General features: G+C 35.8%; 1 protein-coding gene across 3 annotated transcripts in view; it reads right to left on the bottom strand.

The window, feature by feature from the left end:
- mark4b (MAP/microtubule affinity-regulating kinase 4b) overlaps positions 1-27,201 on the bottom strand; it is a 44,837-nt gene that overhangs the window by 8,696 nt on the left and 8,940 nt on the right. For all 3 annotated transcript variants that reach the window (XM_058799067.1, XM_058799065.1, XM_058799066.1), the window contains exons 2-14: positions 26,828-27,025; positions 26,460-26,513; positions 12,759-12,807; positions 12,075-12,140; positions 8,570-8,640; positions 8,325-8,381; positions 7,919-8,155; positions 6,322-6,441; positions 6,093-6,192; positions 4,722-4,831; positions 4,455-4,638; positions 3,789-4,000; positions 3,018-3,121 (exon numbers count right to left, since the gene is read on the bottom strand). In XM_058799067.1, coding sequence (XP_058655050.1) covers positions 3,018-3,121; positions 3,789-4,000; positions 4,455-4,638; positions 4,722-4,831; positions 6,093-6,192; positions 6,322-6,441; positions 7,919-8,155; positions 8,325-8,381; positions 8,570-8,640; positions 12,075-12,140; positions 12,759-12,807; positions 26,460-26,513; positions 26,828-27,025 — 1,562 coding nt within the window. The remainder of the gene's footprint in view (positions 1-3,017; positions 3,122-3,788; positions 4,001-4,454; positions 4,639-4,721; positions 4,832-6,092; positions 6,193-6,321; positions 6,442-7,918; positions 8,156-8,324; positions 8,382-8,569; positions 8,641-12,074; positions 12,141-12,758; positions 12,808-26,459; positions 26,514-26,827; positions 27,026-27,201) is intronic.

The following is a 27,201-nucleotide window of genomic DNA, read 5'->3' as shown; positions in this document are numbered from 1 at the left end:
TATTAACAGTCATCGTGGCTCTAGTCTCAGCCTCAGGCTTGCATGTGAAAATGCAAAAATCTAGAAAGCTGACAGTGCAGTGATACAGTATGTCATTAATCCTGCTTATTAACAGTCATCATGGCTCTAGTGTCAGCCTCAGACATCACGCCCATGGTCCGCTGGCTGAACGTCTGATGCATATGGCACACAAAATTGGAAACACTTCAGGAGTTTCGAAGTCTTCATCGTATTGGTTGAATTATACAGGATTTCCAGGAGACGTGTGTGCCACGTTCTTTAACGTTATTGTTAACGTTTAACGTTGATTGTTCTTTAACGTTCCACCTGGAAACAAAGATGCCGTGACGTCAAACCCCTCCACGAAAGAAGAAAGCCGTTGTGTTTACAACTGTGACGACGAGCGCTTATCAAGATCAACTAAACGCTGGATTTTCAAAAGTATGTGAAATATTCAAAGTTCGCAGCATAAAATCTTTAAAATATGTCTGAGAGTTTTACACCGGTGGCGACATTTCCACGCCTCGAAACGTGACGCTGAACGAAACGAACTGTGATTGGTTGTTTGACATGTTGGTCAAACGGCCTCATGGGCGGGCCTTGGCCAATAAAAGCTGCCATGGATTCCAGACCTTCAGCCGTCAGTCTGAAGGTCTGGCTATGCGAGACTATCGTGGCTCTAACTGGAGGTTACTTTGGTAGCAGAACTTAATCCATAAAACAAAGTCCAAAACGAAACACAGTAAACACACGATTAGACCAATATCAGGTCTCGAGGCTCAGAGAGGCAGCTTCTGGTTGAGTTTAGTTGAGCGTAAATGTGAGGCAGGATGCTGAGTCACTGAGGCATGAGCTCTCTTGTGTTCTTATTCCCATCTCAGAAACAGCCACTTAAGGCAAATTAAAACTGAACCCTTAGCAGAAAAAAGCTTGCACACGACTGCACATCTGAATGCTGGAGACAGAGATACGCAGAGAATGGAGAAGGTTAATCTCTTCATTTTCTGTTTATTAAACTAATCCGAACCAGGGAAACAGGAGAGAAAGTCAAAGAAAAATGATGATCCACAACTCAGACCCACAACGCTACTGATTACTAAGGTGTTCATAGTGGTGGTTAGCAGCTTTGGGTGGTTACCAGGGTGTTGTTACCAAGGACTAGGGATGTAACGATGGACCCAGAGCTGGTTGAAAATTGATACATATATGTGACAATTCAAATTGGTTGAGATGTTAAACGAATTGCGATACAATTTGGGGGTAGGAGTTTATAGGAGTGTATCTCTAAGGGAACTGACTGTCTTTAGAAAAGTTTAGATGGTATTTTCTTTTCATCTTGCCTCTGTATATAATGCATATTAAAGTAGAGTTCATAAGAGCAGCGTTGCTTTGTTTACAGCAGCAACCAAGGAAACGCTGTATAGCTGCTGTTCCACAAGCGCCACCTGCTGTCAGAGAGTGAATTTGCATCTCATTCAGCCCGTCTACTGTTGTTGTTTCGTGCAGATATGTTTTATGTAGTATAGTTTTACAAAACTAAAGTCAGACCATTCTGTTTTTGTTTTAAATTTCGAAATTATACAATCTAATTTAGACTAAAAATTGCTCATGCTGCATGTATGCAGCATCTTTATTTGGATCGTGATTAAAATACAGTGGTTGCCTCTAATTTTAAATGGAAAGAGCACAGGCAAAGCCTGTTTATATGAAGAGATTTCTTTTATTTGTGTCATTTATATATTTGATTTGGGTTTTGTTTTAAAATTTCAATTTAGTTTTGATATTTGACAAAATTCATTTTCACAAATAAATGTGCAGCATTTTGTCCAGGCAATAATAAAAGAACACCTTTTCATTTATAATTTGTCTTATATTTCTTTTTTTTTTTTTAAATTGTGAGAAAATTGTATTGCAAAATTAGTATTGGACTTGAATCGCATACTGAGTTGACTGAATCATCCCTACCAAGGACCCCTTGAACACTTTTGGAATCCCTTAGACAAGCAGTAGCACAACTCTCCTTTTGATGAGCAATAGGAATAGGGATGCTTTCCATAGCAACCAGCACTACTAATGTCTCAGTTCAGAAGGGTTCACAACGCAGACGTGCCACTCTTGGCACCGGACTGCCTCTGTCCCCTCCGTCTGACTCAGTTTTGGCATAAATCTAACAGATCTCACATGCTGCCTCAGTCTGCACACTGGCCCCGGGCCACTTCACTTAACGCTCTACATAACCCTGCGCTGATGGACCTTACACATACACACACACGCACACACACAGGATTTCCTATAACAGAGTTTCACATATTAGCTTCCATTGGTCGGAAACACTGCAGTCATTAATAGCAGTTCTGGGCGGAAAATTTATGTGATGAAGGGGTTTGAAACAGCTTGGCTGGGCTGAGTGTATTCAGTGTGTATATGGGGTCCAAGAAATTTGAGACTAGTCTGGGATTTAAAATCTCAGAATTAATGTTTGAGGATTTTAAAATGAACAAATTCTATTGAAATATTCTACATTAAAGTCAAAAATCAAATATGCAAATTTGTGACTAATATTAATTTTAAAATGTTAATATCAATTCAGTTTTCTCTCAAATCATTACTGTGATAATACTATTTGCAATAAAAACACTGTATTCGTCACATTCTGGTTATGGTGATTCTACGTGTGTGGACACGTGTACTGTACTAGCTGGGCTCGGGGGAGGGAGGCTTCTTTAGGTCAACCTGTCAAGCAGCCTTGTGACCCAGACAATCCACGTGCCACCTCTCGTTCTCTTTAAGTCACATGATACCCAGTCTTTGGGCCTTCCCCGAGGAGGGGGAAAAAGAGAGAGGAGGGTGATAGAAGGACAGCTAAGCAGTCACCATCTGTCACTGCTGAAGCATAACAGACCAAATCCATCTCAATAAACAAGCACACAGGAAAACTACTTTCGGCTTCAGCATGTACATCAATTATGAAACTTCGATGCACATATACAAATATAAAACACAGAGACACGTTTTACCTGTTCTCTTTCCCATTCTGTAGTAAGGAGTGTCTGTCGGTGCTCGTACGGTCCGTACACACATAAGTGTTTCTACGGGTCATGGCACTGGCAGGGATGTTGTTCTAAAGCATGAAACAGGAAGCAGGTATTAAAAACCAAAAACATTGGATTTAAACACAGACATACCATCCTAATATAACCAGCTTTTCTGGCACAGCTGTCCTCAGAAATTCATGCATTTTCTATTAGGGACAAACTGTTTGCAAACTAAGGGGAACATCACTTTATGATCAGAGAATGCCGATAACGAATGTGAACATGTGCCATTATATCCCAAGGGAAAAATTGTTGTTATTGATGTATTTGGTGAACAGGAAGTTATGTAACATTTTAATTGATGGTACTTGAACTGTCATCAGCATGATTTATGTTTTCTACTCTATTAAAGCAATAGTGCATATAAAAATGAAAATCCATCATCATTTACTTATATCTTTTGAAACTTGCATGTTTTTTTTCCTTCTGTGGAACACAAAAGAAGTTATTTATAGCAGAAAGTCCAGCTTCCCTTTTCCACAGAATGAAAGTAAACTGTGGCCACGGCTGTAAGCAAAGTTAACAGCTTAAATTTCAGGCGGTTCCTTGCATAAATCTATCATATGGCTTCAAAAGAAGTGTAAAAGCCCTAAGAAAGAATTTGTGAACAATCATTAATAAACTCCTTAACAATTAATACTGTAATTAATATTTCCCGTAACAGGATGTACATGATTTCCTGTGCTTGCTTACCGTTGTTGCATTGATGTCTTTGCGGCGGTCAGGGATCTCAGCTTTGTTGGGGTTGTTGGCTGTGCTGACCATGGGGCTCGACGGGGGGATGCTGCGACTGCCCACCACACTGCAGCTGGCCTTCCTCGAGGGCAGACGTTCCTCTTTTAGATCCCCCTCTCCTGTACTGGTGGGGCTTCGCTTGGGATGGGTTACTGGCACCGATGGCCCACCTGACAAACATTATCAATTAAAGACAATTATAAGTAATGTTAATAATAACAATGCTAATAACATAATAACGATAATAAAGATGTTGTTATTAATATGTTAATAATAAATATTCTTACTAATATGAATAATTATGAACTAATTCTATTAATAATTATACAACTAATAATATGTTCCATTCTGAATAAATACTACTACTAATTATTATTGTTGTTAATATCAACTGATATTAATATGATTCGAATTTTTTTTTACAAAAAGCTATATAACACTTTCTTAGACAACAATTCTAAAATACACTCAGGTGATACTTTTTAAATACATAATTTAAGGCTATAAATAAAATCAAACTATAATTGACAGACCCCAGCAGCACTACCATGGATCTCCTGTGAAGACCTCTGATCTAGGCTATTTATAAAAATGAAATGATCCATGAGGGGTGTAGGGACTCACAGAAGTCGCTGTGCCTCCTCTGGCGGTGGTAGGTGGAGGCACTGCGCTGGGGTTTAGTGTGGCTGGAGGCAGAGGTGGAGCTGGAGGAGGAGGTGGAGGAGTGTTTGCTGGTGCCATTCGTGATGGGACTGGGCCGCACCCGTACAAGAGACAGACTGCTGGTCGACCGGGACTCCATGCCATCCTATATGGGAAGCATATAAGATATTACAAACTTATAGGATAGCACACAGGCTGTTCTCAGGTCAGCAGCAATACCAATCTCACCTCATTCTTGCGGCCTAGCAGCAGATACGTGGCAAATATCTCATTGTACTTCTGTGTGCTCAGGGCATCTTTGATTTCATCACGGGTGTAACCCATTCCTACCATCACATCTGTATGAACAGAGAGAGCAAAAATAATTAAAGCAAATAAACAAGTAGTCATTTAGCATACAATTTTAACCAAACTTGAGCAACCTGGTTTGAAGTGCCTTGCTAGGACGTTTAAAGCTACCTTCTGGTTACTACAATGTAGAAAAACTTTTTTTTTTTTCCCCAGTAATCTGTCTTGTTACATATAAGAAAAATAATTATACATCTTAAAGGGGTCATATAATAAAACGCTTCATTTAAACATGTTGGATGATTTGCATAACACCGCCCACATATTTACGCAAAGAAAGAAGGCGTAACTTTTATTCTCGCTGTAGTATTGTTGCCACCACCGATACACTTGAGGTATTCGGACAATCACAACGCACTGGCTAGCTGACCAATCAGAGCAAACCTCGCTTTTCAGAACGATGAGCTTTGTAAAAATCAACGCATTTTAGAAAGGCGGGGTATAGAGGAGCAGCAATAAAGTACGGTATATGGAAAATAGTGTCTTTTGAACCTTAAACTGCATAAACACGTTGCATTAAACCAAATACACAAAATAATGTTCTTTTTAACAACGTCATATGACCCCTTTAAAAACAAGACATTTTTGTTTGAGAAGTAGAATTGTGATTTCTTCACAGACTACACAGTACCAATTTTATGAAAGAAATTAATACTTTTATTCAGCAAGGATGCATTAAATTGATCAAAAAGCTTTTACATTGTTACAAAAGATTTCCTAGAATGATTTCTGAAGGATCATGTGACATTAAAGACTGTAGTAATGGCTGCTGAAAATTCAGCTTTGCCATCACAGGCATTAAAATATAAAACAGTTATTTTAAACTGTAATAATATTTCACAATATTACTGTTTTACTGTATTTTTAATCAAAAGAAAGCAGATTTGGTGAGCATAAGAGACTACTTTTAAAAAGACTGAAAAATTGTACTGACCCCATAAGTTTTGAATGGTTTTTAAAATTATGTTTATTTTTCTTACTTCATTTGCAAATTGTTTTAAGCATATATCTAAGGAAATAACATTTAGGCAATGGGGTAAAAAACTATGTAGATTTATTACTTAAATATTATAAAAATATGTAAGAAAAAAGTATTCACATCACAAGCATAAATGTGCAAGATGCATCTTGTTATGAGTATGTTTATATACTGGAAAACCAAAAAAAAAAAAAAAATAACAATTAAGAATATTATTTTCTAAAAAGTCATGCAAAAGGGCCAAAAGGGGAGGTTGTGGCAGTATTTCTTACCTATACGGCTGCTGTCAGTATAATCCTCCACAGGCTCTACATGAGGCTTCAGCTCGTCGTTTTCGTACCCGACATTGATCCACTTATCTTTCATGATTTGCTGAAAGGGAAGAACAGTAAGTCAGATTGAGTGAGCAAAAGCCCGCAAGATCCCAAGATCCATGCAAACTCAATAAGATGTGTTATCAATTGAGATGGTGGATTGCGGGTCGCAGTTGCTCCTCCTCACCTCCAGGGTGCAGCGCTTGGTGGGGTTGAGCACGAGGAACCGGCGCAGGATGCCCTCACAGTCAGTAGACATGTAGAATGGCACACGGTATTTCCCCCTCAACACACGCTCACGCAGCTCCTGAGGGAAAAACACAGACTTCTATTCAACACCTAATCTAATTCTGAACCAGTCAGCCACCGAATCGCCCCCACGGCACAAAGAAACAATCACAGCTCACTTGACCTACATTACTTGAGAGAGCAAAGCATTTCATAAGAGCAACTGCTGCACGTGTTGTGGTGCCTTCGAAAATGTCTCAAATTTTGTCTCAGATTGTTCAGAATGAGACAAGAGAGATCTTACATGTAATATTAGTTGTGGCTCAACAACATATTCAAGTTTGTTACAAAAGTAAACAAAATGTCCTTAAAATTAAAGTTGAATGTTTAAACCAATAAACACACAGTGGCACTTATTTAATGTAGATGTAATTTCCATTATCTTCAATAGTTGAATTTCGCAGTTTTTGATAATGAGAAAAATATCATAGTATCTACTGATCAGATATGTTTTTTTTTTACTGAAATATATACAATACATACAGCCCTTAAATAGAGTAACTGACTGATATACAACAAATAAATAAATAATTTTATTGACCAGAACTATCATAGTGCTCACGAACAATGGAAATATATACACATTGAATAATTACAGGACATTACAGATTTGTATTTATTGTATTTGCTGATATTGTATTTATACTGGCCAATATTATATATAACTGTGTGCATTTCCATTATTTGTTTTTTTCCCCCATCATTTAATAATCACTTAATTATAAAAGTAAAAAAAATGTAATAACACTATTAAATGTGACCCTGGACCACAAAACCAGTCATAAGGGTCAATTATTTTGAAATGTATACATTTTTTAGATTTATACATCATCTGAAAGCCATTTGCATTTATGTATGGTTTGTTAGGATAGGACAATATTTGGTCGAGATACAATTATTTGAAAATCTAGAATCTGAGGGTGCAAAAAAAATCTAAATATTGAGAAAATCGCCTTTAAAGTTGTCCAAATGAAGTCCTTAGCAATGCATATTATTAATCAAAAATAAAGTTTTGATATATTTACGGTAAGAAATGTACAAAATATCTTCATGGAACATGATCTTTACTTAATATCCTAATGATTTTTAGCATAAAAGAAAAATAAGATCATTTTGACCCATACAATGTATTGTTGACTATTGCTACAAGACTGGTTTTGTGAAAATTGCAAAGTGAAAATCTATTTTTCATGCTGAGCACTATAATGCTATAATATTAAATTCACTTGTAGCATTGAAAATGTTTGATTTTAGATTTTTGTCCTTTAATTTATTTACACAAAACAGTGCAGACTGTTAATGACGGCCATTTATCTATATTAGGGAGAATTTTTATATCATTGCAAACAAACCTACCACTGCTAAAAATATAAAACCAAAACATGTATCTATATAAATATGGTTGTTGGATGACTTTTTGACATACTCATACATCCCTGCACTCTTTTACAAGGCCTTTCTTTCTTTTGTTGCTTATACTGAGTTGAGTAATTTACCTTGAGGTTTTGTCCATCAAAGGGCAGTGATCCGCTGACCAGTGTGTACAGTATAACCCCCAGACTCCAGATGTCCACCTCTGGCCCATCATACTTCTTCCCCTGAAAGAGCTCTGGGGCGGCGTATGGGGGGCTGCCGCAGAACGTGTCCAGTTTACTACCCAGCGTAAATTCATTACTGAAGCCAAAGTCAGCAATCTTGATGTTGGAATCTGCATCAAGCAGGAGGTTTTCCGCCTGAGTGAGGTATAAGATGGGGTATACGACCATGAGCAGGAATTTAATAGTTTTGCACTTTGGGGTTATTTTGAAAGGGAGCAAAGTGTGTAATGGTAAAGCCTTCACTGTTTTATGAAAGCTCCAGGGGCAATAAAAGAACATAAAAGTCATGAGAAAAAACAATAACCTTCAGGTCCCTGTGAACAATATTCTTCTGATGACAGTAATGAACCGCAGACACGATCTGAAAGGGAAACACTGACATTGACATCTCTGAAACAGGAAAGATTTTATAGCAATTAATAAAAAAATGGTATCATCTTCAACACATTAAAAACGGGAAATACAGCTTGGTTTTTGCTCCTTTCAGATTTTCATACTATCAAAGGTGAACAAGTTTCAAGATGCATAGATTATGCATATATGTCTTACCTGTCGGAATTTAGCACGCGCCTCCTTCTCCTTCATTCTCCCGTGGGATACGAGGTAGTCAAACACTTCACCTATCATAGAAAAAAAATTGGAATAAAACTTTAAAATGATAATAATATTGTATTTTAAAAACAATTCATTTAAAAATTGTTGAAACAAATCTTGAAACAACATGAAACCAATAATTATTTATTTTGGCCGATAACTGATATTGCATAGGGCAAGATATATACTATATAGAATATCTTAGCTGCTTGATTTGCTGTACCACTACAAAATGTAGTGCATTATATTATCACCCAACATTATGAAATCCTGGAAAGTATGGAAGCATATGTGTAGCTAAATTCAATTTGATGCAATATGCAATATGTAAAATGGCAATGTATTTCTGTATTTATATTGACATTTTCCCATTCATATGTGCAACATTTAGTGCAAAATGAAAATTCAATTATATCATTTAAATTTGCCATTTTCTACACTAGTTTTAATATACAAATTAAAAACATATTTTAAAGCTTTATAAGTTGCAAAATGAAAATGAAAATGTATTACCCAAATTGATTAGATATGTTTAAATGCTGTTTTTCCTAAATGCATTTATATTTAGGGGTAGGACACTTGGGATTGCGTTTTCATTGTGATACCGCGTGATAATTGTAGCAAAATTCAATGAGAGTTTCAAAATGCATTCTGAGCCAAAGGTGCAGCAAAAGGATAGCAAAATGGTGATTTAAATGTCTTTTATTTTTCTTAAATGCATTAACACTTACATATATGACGTTTCAATTGCATTTTCATTAAATACCCCGCGATGAATATAGTTTAAGTCATTGTGGATTTGAAAATGCATTCCGAGCCGAGCACGCCCCCTACCTGTCAATCATTACATCAAGGCGGGGCTCGGCAACAGGACACACGATAGGTCAATATTCACCGTTAACCAAACGCTTTTCACCTGCCTCAACATCTCTCACTGTTTACACTCGGATTGATGCACATAAGCAAACAGACAGTGCTATTCTACACTTATTTATTACCTTATCTTATATTTATATTTCTTCCGTGGCATCTGAACAGGGACGTGCAGAGATTTCCTCAGGGGCAGGGGCTTTGGGGGCTATTTTCAAAATTACTCAAAAGTGCCCCTCTCAGACAAATATCAATGATATTGTGGTCAATAAAACAAAATGCATTTGAATTATAATTAACATGACAATGTGTACAAAACGGTAACTAAGCGCTCAAAAGTCGGAAAATTCCTGTTTATTTTTACATATCTGTCAATCTGAGGCGTTGCTATGTGTTGCATACGTTTTGCTCGACTGACTGATATTCCACAGTCTGTTCCGAAACTCTCGAGCCATATATGGTTCTTTCAGTGAGTGGGTCGACGGAAGGAAAAAAATAAACCAAAAAATATTTTTTTCATAGATAATCAAATCTAGTGTGTCGATTTAATTAAAAATCTATATATTATAGAATATTAGGCTACATAATTCATCAATGCCCGTAAAATTTCATTGGACAATAATGTGAAGTGGTGCAGTCATTTTCCGTTCTTATTCATAAATCAGTAGAAAATGACATGGGATTTGTGGAGCGATCTGGATCTGCGGTTTGTCTCATTTTATAAATCAAATTAGCCTACATCGCTGAGAAAATAGATGCTGAATGACTACAAAAGCACTGCACAAAACAAAAGTCGCAATAATGGTAATCAGTAGGCTATTCAATTCACTTATATTTATGATATCCTACACCGTTTACTATTTGATGAAACTATCATAGTTATTTTATGTGAAGTGTAGGCTGGCTAAATGGTGACGTGAAAGCACTTTATTATATTACCATTTTTGATAATTATGCAGCATTATGAAAGTGTCTTATGCTCATCAAGCCTGCATTTATTTGATCAAAAATACAGAAAAAAAGTGTAATATTGTGAAATATTACAATTTAAAAGAATGTTTTTCTATTTTTATATACTTTAAAATATAATTTATTTCTGCGATTCAAAGCTGAATTTTCAGCATCATTACTCCAGTCTTCAATGGATGGTCCTTCAGAAATCATTGTAATATGCTGATTTATTATCAATGTTGGAAAAGTTCGTGCTTTTTATTTTAATTTTATTTATTTATTTTGGAACCTGTGATACTTTTTGGGGGTTCATTGATAAATAAAAAGTTAAAAAGAACAGCAAAGAAAAAAGTATGACTGGTTTCCAACATTGATAATAAATCAGCATTGCATAAAATGTATTTTAAAGTATATTAAAATTTTGATCAAATCAAATCAAGCAGGCTTGATGACCATAAGTGACTTATTGCAAAAATATAAAATAGTAATGTATCCAAACTTTTGACCTATATTTTTTAATTTTTTCGCATTGCCCCTTATTTTTTTTTTTTTACATTTGAGCCCCTGCCCCTGAGGAACTCTCTGCACGTTCCTGTTCAGGTGCCACGGAACGCGCTATTTTACAGATTAAAAATAAAAGAGTAATAAAATATAAGGTAAGGTAGTAAATAAGTGTAGAATAGCACTGTCTGTTTGCTTATGTGCATCAATCCGAGTGTAAACAGTGAGAGATGTTGAGGCAGGTGAAAAGCGTTTGGTTAACGGTGAATATTGACCTATCGTACACTGCTTTTAAACAATAAGTGCATTGTGAAAAGTGCTACACAAATTTTCCTTGCATTAAAATTGAAAGCTGATATAGAAATTTCACATTATACAGTCTAAAATAATAAAAAAAAGAAAATGAAAAAATATTTTTGTAAAATTAAAATGAATCATTTTGTCAATCAAAATGAATTAATTACAGAGTGAGAGTCTTTAGAGGAAGGGATGGATAATGAATAAGCTTCCAATGAGATGTAAAACAGGGGAAGGAAATAGAGAAGGCAGATTGCCAATGTGTAGTATAAGCTAGCGCTGTACGCGTGCTTGTCCGTATTCTCACACGTGCATCAGCCTCATCGGATAGATTAGGAATGGAAACGTGTGATTCATTAAGAGAGCAGCCGATCCAAGCTCCATGAATAGGACAGGCTAAAGTTAAAATAAGCCTGATTTGACTATGAGCATCTTTACTAGACTCAAATCGCTCTAATTGCTGAGCTGTGTGGGCCTGGCTTCAGTGAATGCACATGAAACCTATAGAAGAGGGAAGGAAGGGAAAGACGACAAGAGAGATAAAAGATGAAGCCCGTGCAGCTGCGCTCAGTGCAGAGTCTGATTGATGCGACAGTCACACACATGCATGTTTATGTGTGAACGCGTATGAAGACAGGAGACGTGTGTGATTATTCATGTAGAAACTTATCAAAGCTAGACTATTCATATTGTATTAATGAGAGACAGCAAAAATATAATTAGTTCATTTTTTAACAATAATGTAATTTGCTACATTGAATTAATTTTTCTAACACAGTGCATTAGAGTGTGTGTACATGTAGGATGCATGTGTGTATGTTGAAGCAGGGAGGAATCGTACCACCACTGGCGTATTCCATCACAAGGTAAAGCGTCTTCTCTGTCTCAATCACTTCAAAGAGCTGAACTGTATATATAAGAAAAAATTCACAATGAGAAGATCATTTTACCATGTGCAAAAAATTCATAATTAAGCTGAACAATAGAGAATATGTGCTGGTTTTTGACTCCTTCAACTTCACCCAAAATAATTCAAAAACATTTTTCACTGAAAATGTTCTCCTCAGCATAGACCTCCAATCTCATTTGCACTTACATATATTCAAATATGGCACCCAGATTTGACTTTTTTTTCAACAGTTCAACCATCCAACATGAAGTTCAACATTTATTGAAACAAAGCTGACATAAAATACAATATAAATATTAGATGAAAAACCTAAACTTAGAAATCTTCTGTTGGCAACTGACTGTAATAAAATAAGTTGAAGTACTAAAATTACTAAAACTTAAATAAAAATAAGGTAAAACTTAATAAAAATGGAAAATATAAAAATAAAAGCCAAATTTAAATTTTTTTTATAAACTGTATGTAACAGTATATAAATAATACTAATATAACACTGCTACAGATGCAGATATAAACTGAATGTACTTCAGAGATGTGTTTTGAGAGGCCTCAAATGTCAATATTTTGACTCTACTCTGACATTTTAATGTAGTAAACGTTCACTAAAATACTCACCTATGTTTGGGTGGTTGAGACCCTTCATTATCCGTACCTCTCGAAAGAGCTGAGGAAAAATAAAGTCAAATTAACTAAAAACTTCAACATTGAAATATAGAGAGCATTATAATTCATAACATATAATTAAAAATAAACATAATGAATACAATTATGTATATGTGACCCAAGACCACGAAACCCGTCATAAGGGTCAGTTTTGTAGGTTATCTGAATAAACTGAATAAATAAGCTTTCCTTTGATGTATGGTTTGTTAGAATATGATAATATTTGGCTGAGATACAACTATTTGAAAATCTGGAATCTGAGGGTGCAAAAAAATCTAAATATTGAGAAAATCGCCTTTAAATTTGTCCAAATGAAGTTCTTAGCAATGCATATTACTAATCAAAAATTAAGTTAAGTTTTGCAGTAGGAAATTTACAAAATATCTTCATGGAACATTATCTTTACTTAATGTTCTAATGATTTTTGGCATAAAAGAAAAATCAATCATTTTGACCCATACAATGGCTATTGCTACAAATATACCCCAGCGACTTAAGACTGGTTTTGTGGTCCAGGGTCACATACATAATTCAATCTTAATATCATTTTAAAATAAATGTAATTAATCAAAGCATTTTCACTAGTGGTCTCAGACTTTCAGATCCTCTATTCGGTCGTGTTTAGTGGTTGATAAACTCATCTCTGTCAGAAACGTTTCAATGATTACATCAATAAAACATCAGAAGCCACAATGACCCAGCAAGAACTGATGGATGGGGATTCATCAGTTTGTGCAAATCCATAAATAGCCCATGATAAATACAAAACAGCCCACACTCTCTGACACAACCCATGGTGCCGCCTGCTTGGAGACCAGCCTGTCCTTTCTAACGGCAGTTAAATTGAACGGAAAAGGGATAAAGCCAAAAAAAGACCCATCTTGTGACCAATCTTTCTTTCTGTTGTCTAGGACATCAGAGCTCTGCTGCAGCATGTCTGCCGCTGAGAATCATGGTCTTGTGGTACGAAGCTGAATCGCTGTTACACACAAAGAATTCTTCCAATTTATAACATTTCTGGCCAAAACATATTTTAAATATATGCTAAAAAAAAAGAAGGTGTAAACAGTGAAGCTCAATACATTTTGAAATAACCTTCATATACCAAAATGTATTTTAAAATGTATTTCAGCGGACATGAAAATACATTTCCAATCATAGAGTAGCCTACATTTAGGCTAAATGCAAATGTGGATGGAACAGCCTACTAGAGATCAAAACTAGATTTATAATTATTTAAATAATTGTTTCTTTGGAATTTTCTAAAGTATTTTCCTTGCTGATATTTATTCAAACGTGTTACATGTTCCCATGAGTTACAGACAACAAATAAAGCTTTTCTCAAATGTAACATACATCAATTTATTTGCTTGGATTAAAATATATGAAGGGCAAAATATAATTTAAAATTTTTAAAATATATTTTCAAAAATAAAAATGGGCAAAAATGTAGGCTTGTGTGTGGGCTTGTATGAGGGAAAATAATGACAGTATTTCTTTTTTTAAGTTTAGGAAATTCAACCTAATGGCCACGACGAAACAACAAACAAGGTGTGTGAGAACCAACCGTCTGCTGTTTGAAAGCAGAACTTGATTGCTGCAAGGACCTTGTTTGACAAAAGGAGAGGGGCGGAGAGAAAGAGTCAAAGAGAGAAGTGACGGACCAAGAAAAAGAGAGAGCGTGACTGAAAGACAAAGAGTCATGAAGACTGAACGTGTACGTGTCGGAGAAATAGAAAGGAAAGGTAAAGGACAGAGGAGAGAGTGAAAACGCATAATAAGTGGAATGTGTCGACGGCTGACAACACCGTTTGAGCTAATTCTTCCCAAACGCACTCAGTCACCCTGGGAGAACGTCTGAACGAAAGAGAGAGAGAGCGAGGCCATGTTTTCATTTGTCCTATCCTCACTCACTGCCCTCTATGTGTCCCATCAGTTAGTTTCCATTTACCATTCGTTTTCATTTCAGGAGCCTGTGCAGCTTCACTTTCCCACCCCTGGGCCAAAATCATAGGTTGACAAAAAGCGTCACAACACAAAGCTTAACAAACTGATAGGGAATGAGGGCCAAGTTTACTTTTTGAACACAGTATAAACATAATGATTATGACTGCAGTGGCTCTGTTCCAAACCCTAGTGTGCTGCCTAGAAAGGCAGCATTTTAAGGCATCAACACAAAGGCAACTTAATTATGCTGTCGTATAATTTGTTTTGGCCACATTTTAAGACAGAATCCTGTGGAGAAGACAATTCCTGAATACTCTGCATTGAAAAAAATGATGCTACATTTTTTTAAGGTAAGTGATTTTTTATTTTATTTTAGCTACATTTAAATAAAAAAAAATGTTGAAAGTTAGTCAACTAAATGTGTTTATTTAAATGTAGCTAAAATGAATTGATTGCAACCACTTAAAATTACAATTTAAAATTATTTTTTTTTTTGTAAATTCAATGAATCATTTTTTTTCAGTGTTTTTGTTGTGTGTGAAAAAAACTAATGTAAGAGAGAAATGTTGAATTCAAATATACACAATATATTCAGCCAAATTAAAATGTTTTTTCACCCAATATTTGTGGTATCTTTATAATTAAATACAGTATCATGTTGTTAGCTTAGCAGCATGATAATGTCAAAAAGTTCAGGTTAAAACAGTTAAGCTTGAAATATATAATATAAAATAATACATAATTATAATAATAAAATGTATATATATATATTCACAAAATCCATCATACATAAAATACATAAAATTAAATCATATATAATTTTTCTATCCAGTATGTATAATATGTTAATATGTTAATTTGTTTTTAATTTACATTTTTTTTTCTGTTTACATTTTAATTTAGTTTTAAGTTTTAGTATTTTTGTTGAGTTTGTTTGAGTTTTTAATGTTTGTATGTTTTAAATGTCTGTATGTGTTCAGTTTTAGTATTTTTTATAAAGTTAAACTAACTTTATAAAAAAAATTAAAAAAAATGAAAATGTTTGGTTTTATATTTGATTTCAGATAATGTTTATTTTAATTCAGGTAAAGCCATAAAAACTGTTTTAGTTTTAATATAATAATCCTGATACAGTATCACGCTGTTAGCTTAGCAACATGCTAATGTCAAACTTTTGTTTAATACATTTAATTAACTAATAGTTTTATGTTTATTTAGTTTTACAGATACAAAGTTTATTTCGTTTTTTTTTTTTAGATACAGTACCACTCTGTTAGTACCAAACTTTTATTTAATACACAAGATATTGGTTAAAAACAGAAAGAAAAAACATTGTGCTATGTATTTTTATGATCATATACAGCATCACGTTGTTAGCTTAGCAACATGCTAACATTCTTCACTGAAATCAATTGTGAATCGAGTTAGTTATGAGTCATGCAGTTTGACTAGTTGCCTATGCCATGCATAAAGCTCAGTAAAGTACAAGATGCTCCCTTAGAAGGCAGCTGTCTATACAGGCAGTAGGCAGCTCAGTAGGTTTTGAAGCAAAGATTTATAATTAATTAAATTAATTAATTTATTTATAATTTAGCTAAAGATTAACTAAATTTCCTGATTGCTAGTAGAGCATGAGAATGAGGAAGGCCTTTTTAGCTGACTTCATTTCGAAAACGTTTGAGTTTCTGTCTCTCCTGCAAGGCCATTTGAAGACGAATGACCTCATACGGCTTTATATTTGGCTGCTTTAAAGAGCAGGAAGGAATTCCAGTGCAGTTCTCACAAGATTTATACTGTCTGCATGCTGACGGCCCCCAGAGGAGTTTTGTTTCGCTTCTCAATGCACATACATCTTCCTTTGGGCATAATTTGTTCTAACAAAACCGGTACAGGAGCAGGTTTGCACTTATTTACATCAGACACGTTGCAGATAACATTATGATCGAATTGCCATCGCATGTATTTTGAGAAACATGAGACCTTTTCAGTAAGTCAAAGAGATAAGAGATCTCGACATGGTGTCTTAAGCAAGCAGGACTAGTTTTAGAAGATGCGGCTCTAAAAACACATTTTTAAGGATTGACAACATAAATTGCAAGTGCACTTCACATCAAACACTTCAACGGAAAAATGTAGTAGCTAACACGGTTCTGGTGGGACACACCAACAGAAGGCATCTGTTTGAGGTCACTAATCTGTTTGTTTTACGCATGTACGGCTGCCACACACAAACACAGATGCTCACAAATGTGAATTGAACTGATCAAGGCAGACAGGTTATATAATGACCCCGCTAATGCGAAAGTCTCTGAGCCAGCAAAACAATCACTGTACACAGAAAGGAAATCGAATCCACTTTCTCATCCCTTCTGTTACAGAGACCAAGAGCTGAAACTAGACAGAGCTGTTATATCACTAGTTCACACAGGTAATTTGACTCAAATCAACTCCAGTGTGCTTCTGTTTTCACAAATGTATTAAATCTTCAATATATCCCATGTACCAGCTGATAAAAAAAAAAAAATTATAGTAAAAATATCAACAATCAATGTCAAATAACCATGTCCAATTGATACATTGAGCACAATAAGACTGGGAATGTGCAAAGGAAGTTAAAATATGGTCCATTTAAATGTTTATTTAGTTAATGTATTAATTATTTTCATTTTCATTTACACACACCCACACAAACAGGTTTGGAATCGGTTTCTATATTATGCTATGAAAGAAGTCTCTTATGCTCACCAAGCCTCCATTTATTTGACTGAAAATACAGCAAAAATACAGTAATATTGTAAAATAACGAACATTTTTGCTGCTCATTCAGTTATTGTAATAATTCATCTTAATATTTTTTGTAAACACAGTTTTTCAAGATTATTTGATGAATAGAAAGTTCAAAAGAACAGAATTTATTTGAAATAGAAATCCTCTGTAACAATGCAAAAATCTTTACTGTCAGTTTTGATCAATTTAATGCATTTTTACTGAATAAAAGTAGTAGTTTCTTTAAAAAAAAAAAAAAAAAATCTTACTGATCCCATATTGTAGATTTAACAGGTACATTTATATTGTTTTTTTTTGTTTGTTTTTTTTATTCTGTAAAAAAGACAAAGACCTGATCTTTACAATCTGAAATGTGGAAGTGTATTTCTTTTGCTTTTATGAGCAGTCATACAACCTGAACGATCACATGACATCAGGGGTATCCTGAGACAACATCAAACGTCACCTGGCACATACATATATGACGGCCCCTTGAGAGCGGCTCTAATTGATTTGCACATCAGCTGTTCACCTGAGCCTTAAAGATAACCATCAGATAATCCAGCCCCTCCCTCGCTCTCTTTCCTCATGCATCTCTCCTGCTTTTCCTCAAAGACGAGACTTCCTGGTTAATTTCCCAGGCTTTGGCCTCACGTCACCGTTGCTATGGCGACCTGGTATTAAAGCAGGGACTTATCTCACCCCCTCAGTCAGGCAACACTGTGCTGCTCCCTCAGCACCTGATGGAAAACCTGCCTCTGCCTGCACGACTCGCTATAGGTAGCATTACTGCTTCGTTTCTCCCCTTCTCTCCTGTTTCTAATGTCAATTTTTCATGTTGTTGACTTTTTTTTAGAATTTGCCAACAAAATATGCTTAGAATGGTTTCTTTCTTTCCTCTCAGGATGGTGTTGTAGGTGAATGAGGTTGTGTTGGTGTTGCTAGACACAAACATTTGTTGAGCCCAGAACGATGTTTGCGCAGGACCTCCTCACCTTGACCCCCTCTGCAGGCCTCCCACCGGTTAATCCAGGCCTTGTGCTGAGGCCCGATTTAGCAGCATTTACAGATGCAAAGTGTGAAAACCATAGCTGTACATTTGCCATTCAGTTATTATGCTTACGAAAAAATACTTAGACATTAAAATCGAACTACAGATCAAACTGATCTGGGAGAGTTTACAGTGAGTGCAAAAAACTAAAATTCAAGTAAAAATTCATATACAAAGTGTGTTTTAATCTCTAAAGTAGCTATTACAAGATACAAAGTTAACATGATGAGAAATAGTCTCAACTGTGAGTTGTTTTTATTTTAGTATTATTTATATATTATAGTATTTATTAATATTTAGAATTTGTTTTGTTTTTATATTTTCAGTTTTCATTTTAAATTCAATTAAAGTTATTTAGTAATTTTATGTGTTTTGTCACTTTTTGTATTTTTTCTATATTTCTATTTAGCTTTATTTTTATTTTTATTTCAGCTTTAGTATTTAGTATTTATTTCACTTAGCTACAAGTTGTTCATTTTATATTAAATTTTAATCGATTCATTTCATTTTTATTTTAATTAACTAAATCTAACTATATATATTGTGACGGATCGGTGGCCCTCCCCCTCATCATCATCACCACCCCGTCCCTTATTCGCCGCCCTTCACCAGGCTCCCGACTGGAGTGGGTGGATGAGAGGAGGGGCGTGGGATCAACGTGGGCTGGCGGCGTGTGATGAGGCACAGCTGGACTGAATGAAGCCTCATCACAGCCGCTGTTAAATGCCCAGCGCGCCTCTCCTCGAGAGACCGGTCTCTTCCCCCGTGCATGCACGCTGGTGTCCTCGTGGGTCCAGGAAGGGTGCGTAGAGGGACGTTGCGCCACCGGAGATGTGAGCTGCAGAACCCGCGGTCCGGGAGAAAGCCGCACCAGACACGGCCGTCGGGCCAGGATGCCGGGCCGTTCAAGTCCCGCCAAAGGCCGAGGAAGAAGAGGAAGAGCCGCCGCTCAGAAGAAGCCGCCGCCCCTCGTAACCGGACCAGAGCGGGAGCGCGTGCGGCCACCGGACTCCGCCCCTTCCCTGGACCCTTCCCCTTCTGAACACTGCCCTCCTTCACGAGCCCCGCAGCACAACGAGGACACCAGATCCTCCCCGTTTTGTTGGACACTTCTTCCCCTGGACACGTTATTTTATCATTTTTTTGTTTAATAAAAGCCTCTCCGAGGCCTGACGCCACACCCACTGTGTCTGTCGTTGGCTCCTCCCGTCACAATATATAAAATCGGTATTAAAAACAAAAAGGTATAATTGAGTTTATATATAATTTAATTTATACATATATATATATATATATATATATATATATATATATATATATATATATATATCGTTTATTAATATAATTGAGTTTTAAAGTCAGCATTAAATGGAAGCTGCCTACTTCTGTATTGTGACATATTTTCGAGCGAAATGACTATAAAACAAGAAAGAAAAAAACAATGGATCATCATTCTATGCATTGGTAGCAGAATAGAGGCAGATCAGATGTGGAGCAGGATTTTGGACCAATAATACTTCAGAAATAGAAACCAACAACTGACATAACCATTGCTTATCACGTACAAAAACCCAAATTTACACGGAAGAGAGTGTTCATCGCATCGTATCTGGTGTTAAGCTTAGGTGTGACACTTTACACTGATGCAATCCTTCAGCTTTAGGCATATTTCTTCCTTCGCCGGATCACTAAAAGTGTCTAATAACCTCTGTTCGCCCCTTATCAAACTCATCATTCAGACATCAGCATATCACAGCCGTCCACATCCCACTGGGAATCATTTTTCATCTGCGTCTGGTTCTGTCCAGGCCTTCCTCTTTCCACACCGTCTCCGACTGCTCCATGGAGAGGGGGTGAAATATGCAAATCAGAGGCTTGACATTTTTGCATGTCTGAACAAGAGAACAAAAACACCCACGCAACACTTCTGACATCAAATAATAGCTATGACAACGAATATTAACATGTGAATTATATTTTGCCTCTAATCACGTTACATAATTCCACAATTAAAGGGATAATTCACCCAAAAATGAAAATTGTGTCACCATTTACATTTTGATGAACGTTGGGGTCCAAACTAAATTATTACAACCCTACAGGTTTTGAACATGGTTATTATTGTTAACTAAAACTAGCATTTACATTTACATTTAGTCATTTAGCAGATGCTTTTTATCCAAAGCGACTTACAAATGAGGAAAACAGAAGCAATCAAAACAATAATATTCAACAAAAAAGCAATAATATGCAATAATAATATGATTTTTTGTAAACAACCACAACAAACTTGTTACTTGAATCAAAATAAACGTTAACTGAAATGAAATACAATATAAGAAAAAACGTAACATATTTTATTTCAGCTAGTTGCCAAAAGAACATTTCTCATTTTCATTTAGTTTAAATTGAAGTACTAAAATAACTAAATAAACTAAAACAAATCAATAAAAATTGATAAAAGACTATATGAACACATACATAAATAATAATAAAATTGACAAAACACAACAAAAGTACTAAAACTATCAATAAACTTAAAGTCAAAACAGAAAAATAAAATCTAATTCAAAATATTAACAAAAGAATACTATATCAAAGAAGTTCAAATTTGGTTTGGAAGGATGCAAGATGACAGAACTCTAATTTTTGGGTGAAAAATCCTTTTAACATTATGGAAAGACGCAACACTACAGTTAATTGAATCTTCCATTCATTCAAATGAGGCGATTCAAATTCTTCAAACTATATCACATTATGGGAGGCGTCGACAAGGAGCTTACATGGTTGCCACATTATATCAAAATCTATCCGAAGACATTGTAAGAGCGGTTCTGCATCCCTGCATATTCTACTAAAAATCAGCAAGACTGTTAGTCTGACTGACGATTGTTATAATAATCTCCCAGCAGTGGCTCTATGTCATACTGGTAATCCCTGCGTCTACATCATTGGCTCGTTCTGTTCCCAAAGGGAAGGTTTTTCAGTATGATTGTCAGGAAGCTAATGGCGTCCTCATATGACCGCAGTCGCTGTCTTTCTCTGTACTCCATCTCATTTGCACCTAAAGAGGTCTAACGTGCACAATGCACATGCAAAGCCAGCTGAGCCCTGAAAGAACGTACTATTCAGATGTGAAAACAAAACAGTGAGTGTACTGAGAAACAGTGCAAACTAACATCATGTTAGTTGACCATTTAATGTGAATTGTTCATATATATGAGTGTTGTTACCAAAGGAGACACTGTGGGATTTCAAAGTACTTCTGTCGCTGGCAGGCATTAGTCCATGCCCACGCCATTTCCCTAGCATTGATCTGGAGCCCAGTGAGTGACGGAGAGAGAAAGGGAGCTGGATCACCACAGAGAGCAAAGCAGATGGTCTCATCAGGGCACAGCAACAGCTCAGGTCAAAGCTGCCTCTGGGGGGCCGAACATCAGGACAGGAAGTGCCGAAGAGAAAACCTTTGGCTTACCCAGAAGCCTTGTGGTCGCTCAAAGTGAGGGAGCACATCCCAGAGGAACATTTTATTGCTCAGTGCTCTTTTAAAGCTCTGGAGATTTATTGGGGATCTCATTTGTGGTTTTTATGCAGGTTGTTGGTCTGAATTTATTAAGGAAATTAAAACAGGCTGATCATTTGGCGTTTGATCATTTTTGATAAGAAATTTGATAAGAAAGATGTTGAAGACACTGGGATCTTTTATGACATTGTTGGATTCTCATCTGAGAATCTGATAATAAAGAGATCTCTTTTGTGTCTTTTATGTCCTATGGGATGCTCCCTTAGTTTTTTAGACAAGATGGATTTGTATAAAATAGGTTACTTTAAATTAATATAATGAATATGAAAATAAATGAAAATAATATGAATTTTTTGTATTACATATTAATACACACACACACATATGTATTTTATGAAAAGTTGCACAATTATTGTAAATAAAAAATAAGCAAGCTGCATTTACTGCATTTACAGTAAAAGTGGTAATATTGTGAAATATTATTACAATTTAAAATGACTGTTCTCTATTTTAATATTAATATAATTTCTTCCTGTGATGACGAAGCTGAATTTTTAGCAGCCATTAGTTCAGTCTTCAGTGTCACATGATCCTTCAGAAATAATTCATATATGCTGATTTGGTACTCAGATAAATATTTCTTTCTATTATCAACAATGAAAAAGGTTGTGCTTAATATTTTTGTGGCAACTAAATAAAAAAAATGCAGGATTCTTTGATGAATGGAGGGTTCAAAATAACTGCATTTATTTGAAATATTTTGTAACATTATAAATATATTTAATGTCACTTTAGATCAATTTAATACATCCTTGATGAATAAAAGTATTATATTCTTTCTTTCTTTCTTTCAAAAAAAAAAAAAAAAAATTACTATCCACAAACCTGTCCCCAAATTCCAAGGCTGGTATTTGAACCCGGATTAATTTGCTCAATATTATAAGAGAATAACTACTTAAAAGTTGGCTTTGCCTTCATTTCGTCATCAAGTGAGTCAGGACTGCCACTGGTGTCCCCTCAAAAAACAAAACAGGTGCATGATGCCCCTGGGCTTACTCCACACAATCTGTCTCCTATACATTCAACACACAATGCCCTACAGTGCCAGAAATAGTGATAATCTCATAATTGATGGCGCTTACATAAGTAATCCATGAGTATTTGGAGTTGATCAGAAATAATCTTGAAGCGTTAGGCAGTGATGCATCTCCAGTGTGACTCATAAATGTCAAGTTCACTTCAGCTTCTTTTCTCTTTGGAGTTTATCTAGCTCTGCCTGTTAGTGCTCTTCCAGAAATTGCTCTGATCAGTGCTTTAACAGTTATACAAGCATAATCTGAACTAAACTGAAAAGGTTTTGAACTTATAAAACATTCAGGTTACCTATATTTCCATCTTTTTTATGATCCAGAAACATGTAAACCAACTTGCCCTAAAGGGGTAGTTCACCCAAAAAATGAGAATTCTGTCATAGAAGAAGATGTCATATTTCAAAATATGGACAAAACATTTTTCAAATTATCTTTAATTTCCACAAAATTAATGTCATACAGGTTTGGGATGACATGAGGGCGAGTAAATGATAACAGCATTTTCATTTTTGAGTCAACTATCCCTTTAAAATGGAAATGTCATATCAGCAGTGGTATTGTAATAATAATAGTCATATATCAATACATTTCTACCACTTTAAAACTGTTCAATGCTCTTAAATTCACACAATCAAAGTTGCCAACCAAACCATTTTAAATCAGGGATTTCGGTTTCTGATATCATGCTTTAGACACTCCTCACTTCTCTTGTACACTAGCTCGCTTTCTCAGGATCTCTGTTCCTGTGCTATGGCCCCCCTGGAGTCCCCCACCCCTCCGGGTTCAGTTGCCCCCATTGTTCGTCTGTCTGGAACGGTGCTCCTGGCTGCAAGAGACTTGAATGAGGGACACCCAACCCCCTCTACCCTTCTTCACCCACGGTCCAACTCTGTCACCCTGCCTGAAGGTTTTTTGTTTTTTTTTCATTAAAGTAGCACCGTGCTCTTATGATGGGGCCCCGCACCTCCATGATCACGCCCCCGACCCTCACACACACACACATGTCGTTAAAGGCAAATTCCATGTCTTTCCCAACCCTTCTAAATCCAGCTGCTGGGAAAGTTCATGGTCAGCTGATTGTGCTCTGCCCCCCTCCATCTCTGAACAGGATTAAACAGAGAGGAGATCGGAGAAGAAGAAGAGAAAGAGGCTGCTGGCAGATCTCCAGAAACAAGGCACATCAGACTAACAAAACTTCTCGATCGTCTCTAGTAAACACGACACTGCAAGTTAGGAGGAGGCCAATTTTTTGATTTGGTCCCTATTGAGTATATGATTCCTTCCTTAGAACTTGTCGATCATCACTTTGTGTTATAGTTTGTGACGTCATGAATCAATGAAGGCTTAAGATCATGAATTATTTATTAGACACTACTGTTCAAAAGTAAGATTTTGCTCTTTTTTATAAATGAATTAATGCTTCTATTCAACAAGGACACATTAAATTGATCAAAAGCGACAGTACAGACATTTATAATGTTTGCTGTGCAAATAAGTGCTCTTCTTTTGAACTTCTATCCATCACAGAATCCTGTAAAAATATGTTTCAAGGTTTACAGAAACAACTGTTTTCAGCATTGGTAATAATAAGTAATGCTTCTTCTTAAGCAGCAAATCAGCATATTAGAATAATTTCTGAAGGATTTGCCATCACATGAATAAATTACATTTTAAAATATATTAAAATAGAAAAGTTATTTTAAACTGTAATAATATTTCACAATATTACTGTATTTTCGATCAAATAAAAGCAACCTTGGTGACCGTGAGATACTTCATTCACATCTGTCATTGTTAATGATGGGAATTTGTAGGCCAGATGAAAACTGCAGTCGACAGTTAGGCTGAGCAAAGGTTGGGAATGATACTATCTGCATGTGAGTGAGGGAGAGAACAAACAAAGTAAGGAGAAAGAGGTACAAAAATATTGTACTGGGAAAGGTCACCTGGTGTGTTTTAATAATACTGACAGGAGAGGCCTGCATTTCTACTGCAGCGTCTAATACACCCCTGCAGAGACCACAAGCACCTTCGGCCTCACCTAGCACAATATACTACACTCCACAAAGCATCTGACCCATCATTTGCATTTGGTTTCGACCACACCTCTTTACACCAAGACACGAGATAAACTGTTATCAACAAATATAAATCTTTCTACAAGTGTATCATTACATCATCTAACTAAAACCTGCTGTTACATACTTATTTAGCTTCATAATGCATTACACTTGGATATCCTGGAAGAACATTTAGAGCTAATAATAATCTTTTACTTTGAAATGCTGTGTTAGCAATCACAAAACCTCTGAATGAAGCAGCACACCATACTTCTCACATTAGAGGTGTGATTATCACACAGAAAGACAATATTCCCCAGTCATCAGCTAGGAATATTTAGCACTTCATAAATGCATTTTTTTTTTTTTTTACTTTGCACTTAAGATGAATAAGATTCAATTCATGCGATATACCTCAGACAACACTAAACATGAAAACAAATATGAGATGAGGTTATAAGCATGTGTTTCCAATCATAATACTTTTTCTTTCTATAGTATTTTTTCAACATTTAAGCTTGGTAAGTGCACTTTAAAAACACAAACTGAGGCAGCTATAACTTATCATTAGCTAAGCTAATATATATATATATATATATATATATATATATATATATATATATATATATATATATTCTTAAAAAATTGTCTTTTAAAGTTACATTTCATGGAAAAATATACAAAAATAGAGTAGTATTTAGATTTATGGATTACATTATCTCCACATAGCCAAACAAGCTAAAAACAAAAAGTGCAAAGTATGAAAACGTGCCTATAATATAACAACAACAACGACATAGTTTCCTCATTTTCAACAGCTTTCTCTTATTCAAATTGCTTATCTAATCTTTCCTGCCATTTTCCAGGGAATTAATATATTTAGCTGAGAATTAAACCAAGGACAATAACAGCTCACTGTTTTATTTTCCAGATTTCACACAGATAAAGTGCTCAGACAGCTCCAGATATATTACAACAGCATCAGACCGCAGTCCGTCTAAAAGCAAAGTGGTGGCAAATCAAAACCATTGGGTCAAAGTTCAAATTTTCACTGACCGCTGCTTAACAGTGTCTAATCAAATACTATTTGACCAAAACAAGCTCCTCAATATGACCTTATGTCTCGGGCATTGAGTTCAGATAGACATTAGCGCGCAAAGACATAATAAGGATCACAAGCTTACAACAGTGAAGCGGTTATGACCTAGTTCCTACCTTCTGTAGGCTTGTAGGGTTGAGTTGGGTTTTGTCAATGATTTTTATTGCAACCTGAAAAGGCACAAAGTTAAAAAAATCATCAAAATGTAGCTGACACATTGACTTGACATCTAAATTGCATATAAAAGAAGCAATCACATGGAAAATTATGCTAACTGTGCACACCTCAGTAGGTTGATGACATAATTGCTTTCGGTCAAAGTGTGAAAAAGCTGGAAGAGCATATGTAGAAATTTTGTGCAAAGCCATACTGTGACTAAGAACTTGATTGAGAAGGTTTACCTAACTGGCAATTAGAACAGCCTTGTCAATCTTTAATTATTTAAGTTTCTAACATAATATAGTCATCTCTTTGTACATCTTACCTCCCTGCCGGTCAATATATGGCGTGCCAACTTCACTTTGGCGAAATTGCCTTTGCCGATGGTCTTGAGCAGCCGATAGTTGCCGATGTGAGGCTGTTCGTCCGAGCAGGAGGCGATGGAATTCCGGCAACGGGCTCCGAGTGAGCGACTCGACCATCCCGAGCCCTTCTCTGAGCGACTGGCTGAGAGCGAGGCATGCTGCGGGTTGAAGCAAAAATATGCATCGTTAATACATAATTAAATCAAAACATGACCAAGATTTATTTTCTTAGATTTTACACATATTTATGATTTGACACATTCAGACATAGTGTAGAATATTCAGCACATGAATTCATAATCTTGCAAAATTCAATTCAGGTTCATATTGTGTA

This window comes from Onychostoma macrolepis, chromosome 15, assembly GCF_012432095.1.
Source record: "Onychostoma macrolepis isolate SWU-2019 chromosome 15, ASM1243209v1, whole genome shotgun sequence".
Classification (NCBI taxonomy): Eukaryota; Metazoa; Chordata; class Actinopteri; order Cypriniformes; family Cyprinidae; genus Onychostoma; species Onychostoma macrolepis.
This window is presented reverse-complemented; position numbering and strand designations above follow the sequence as displayed.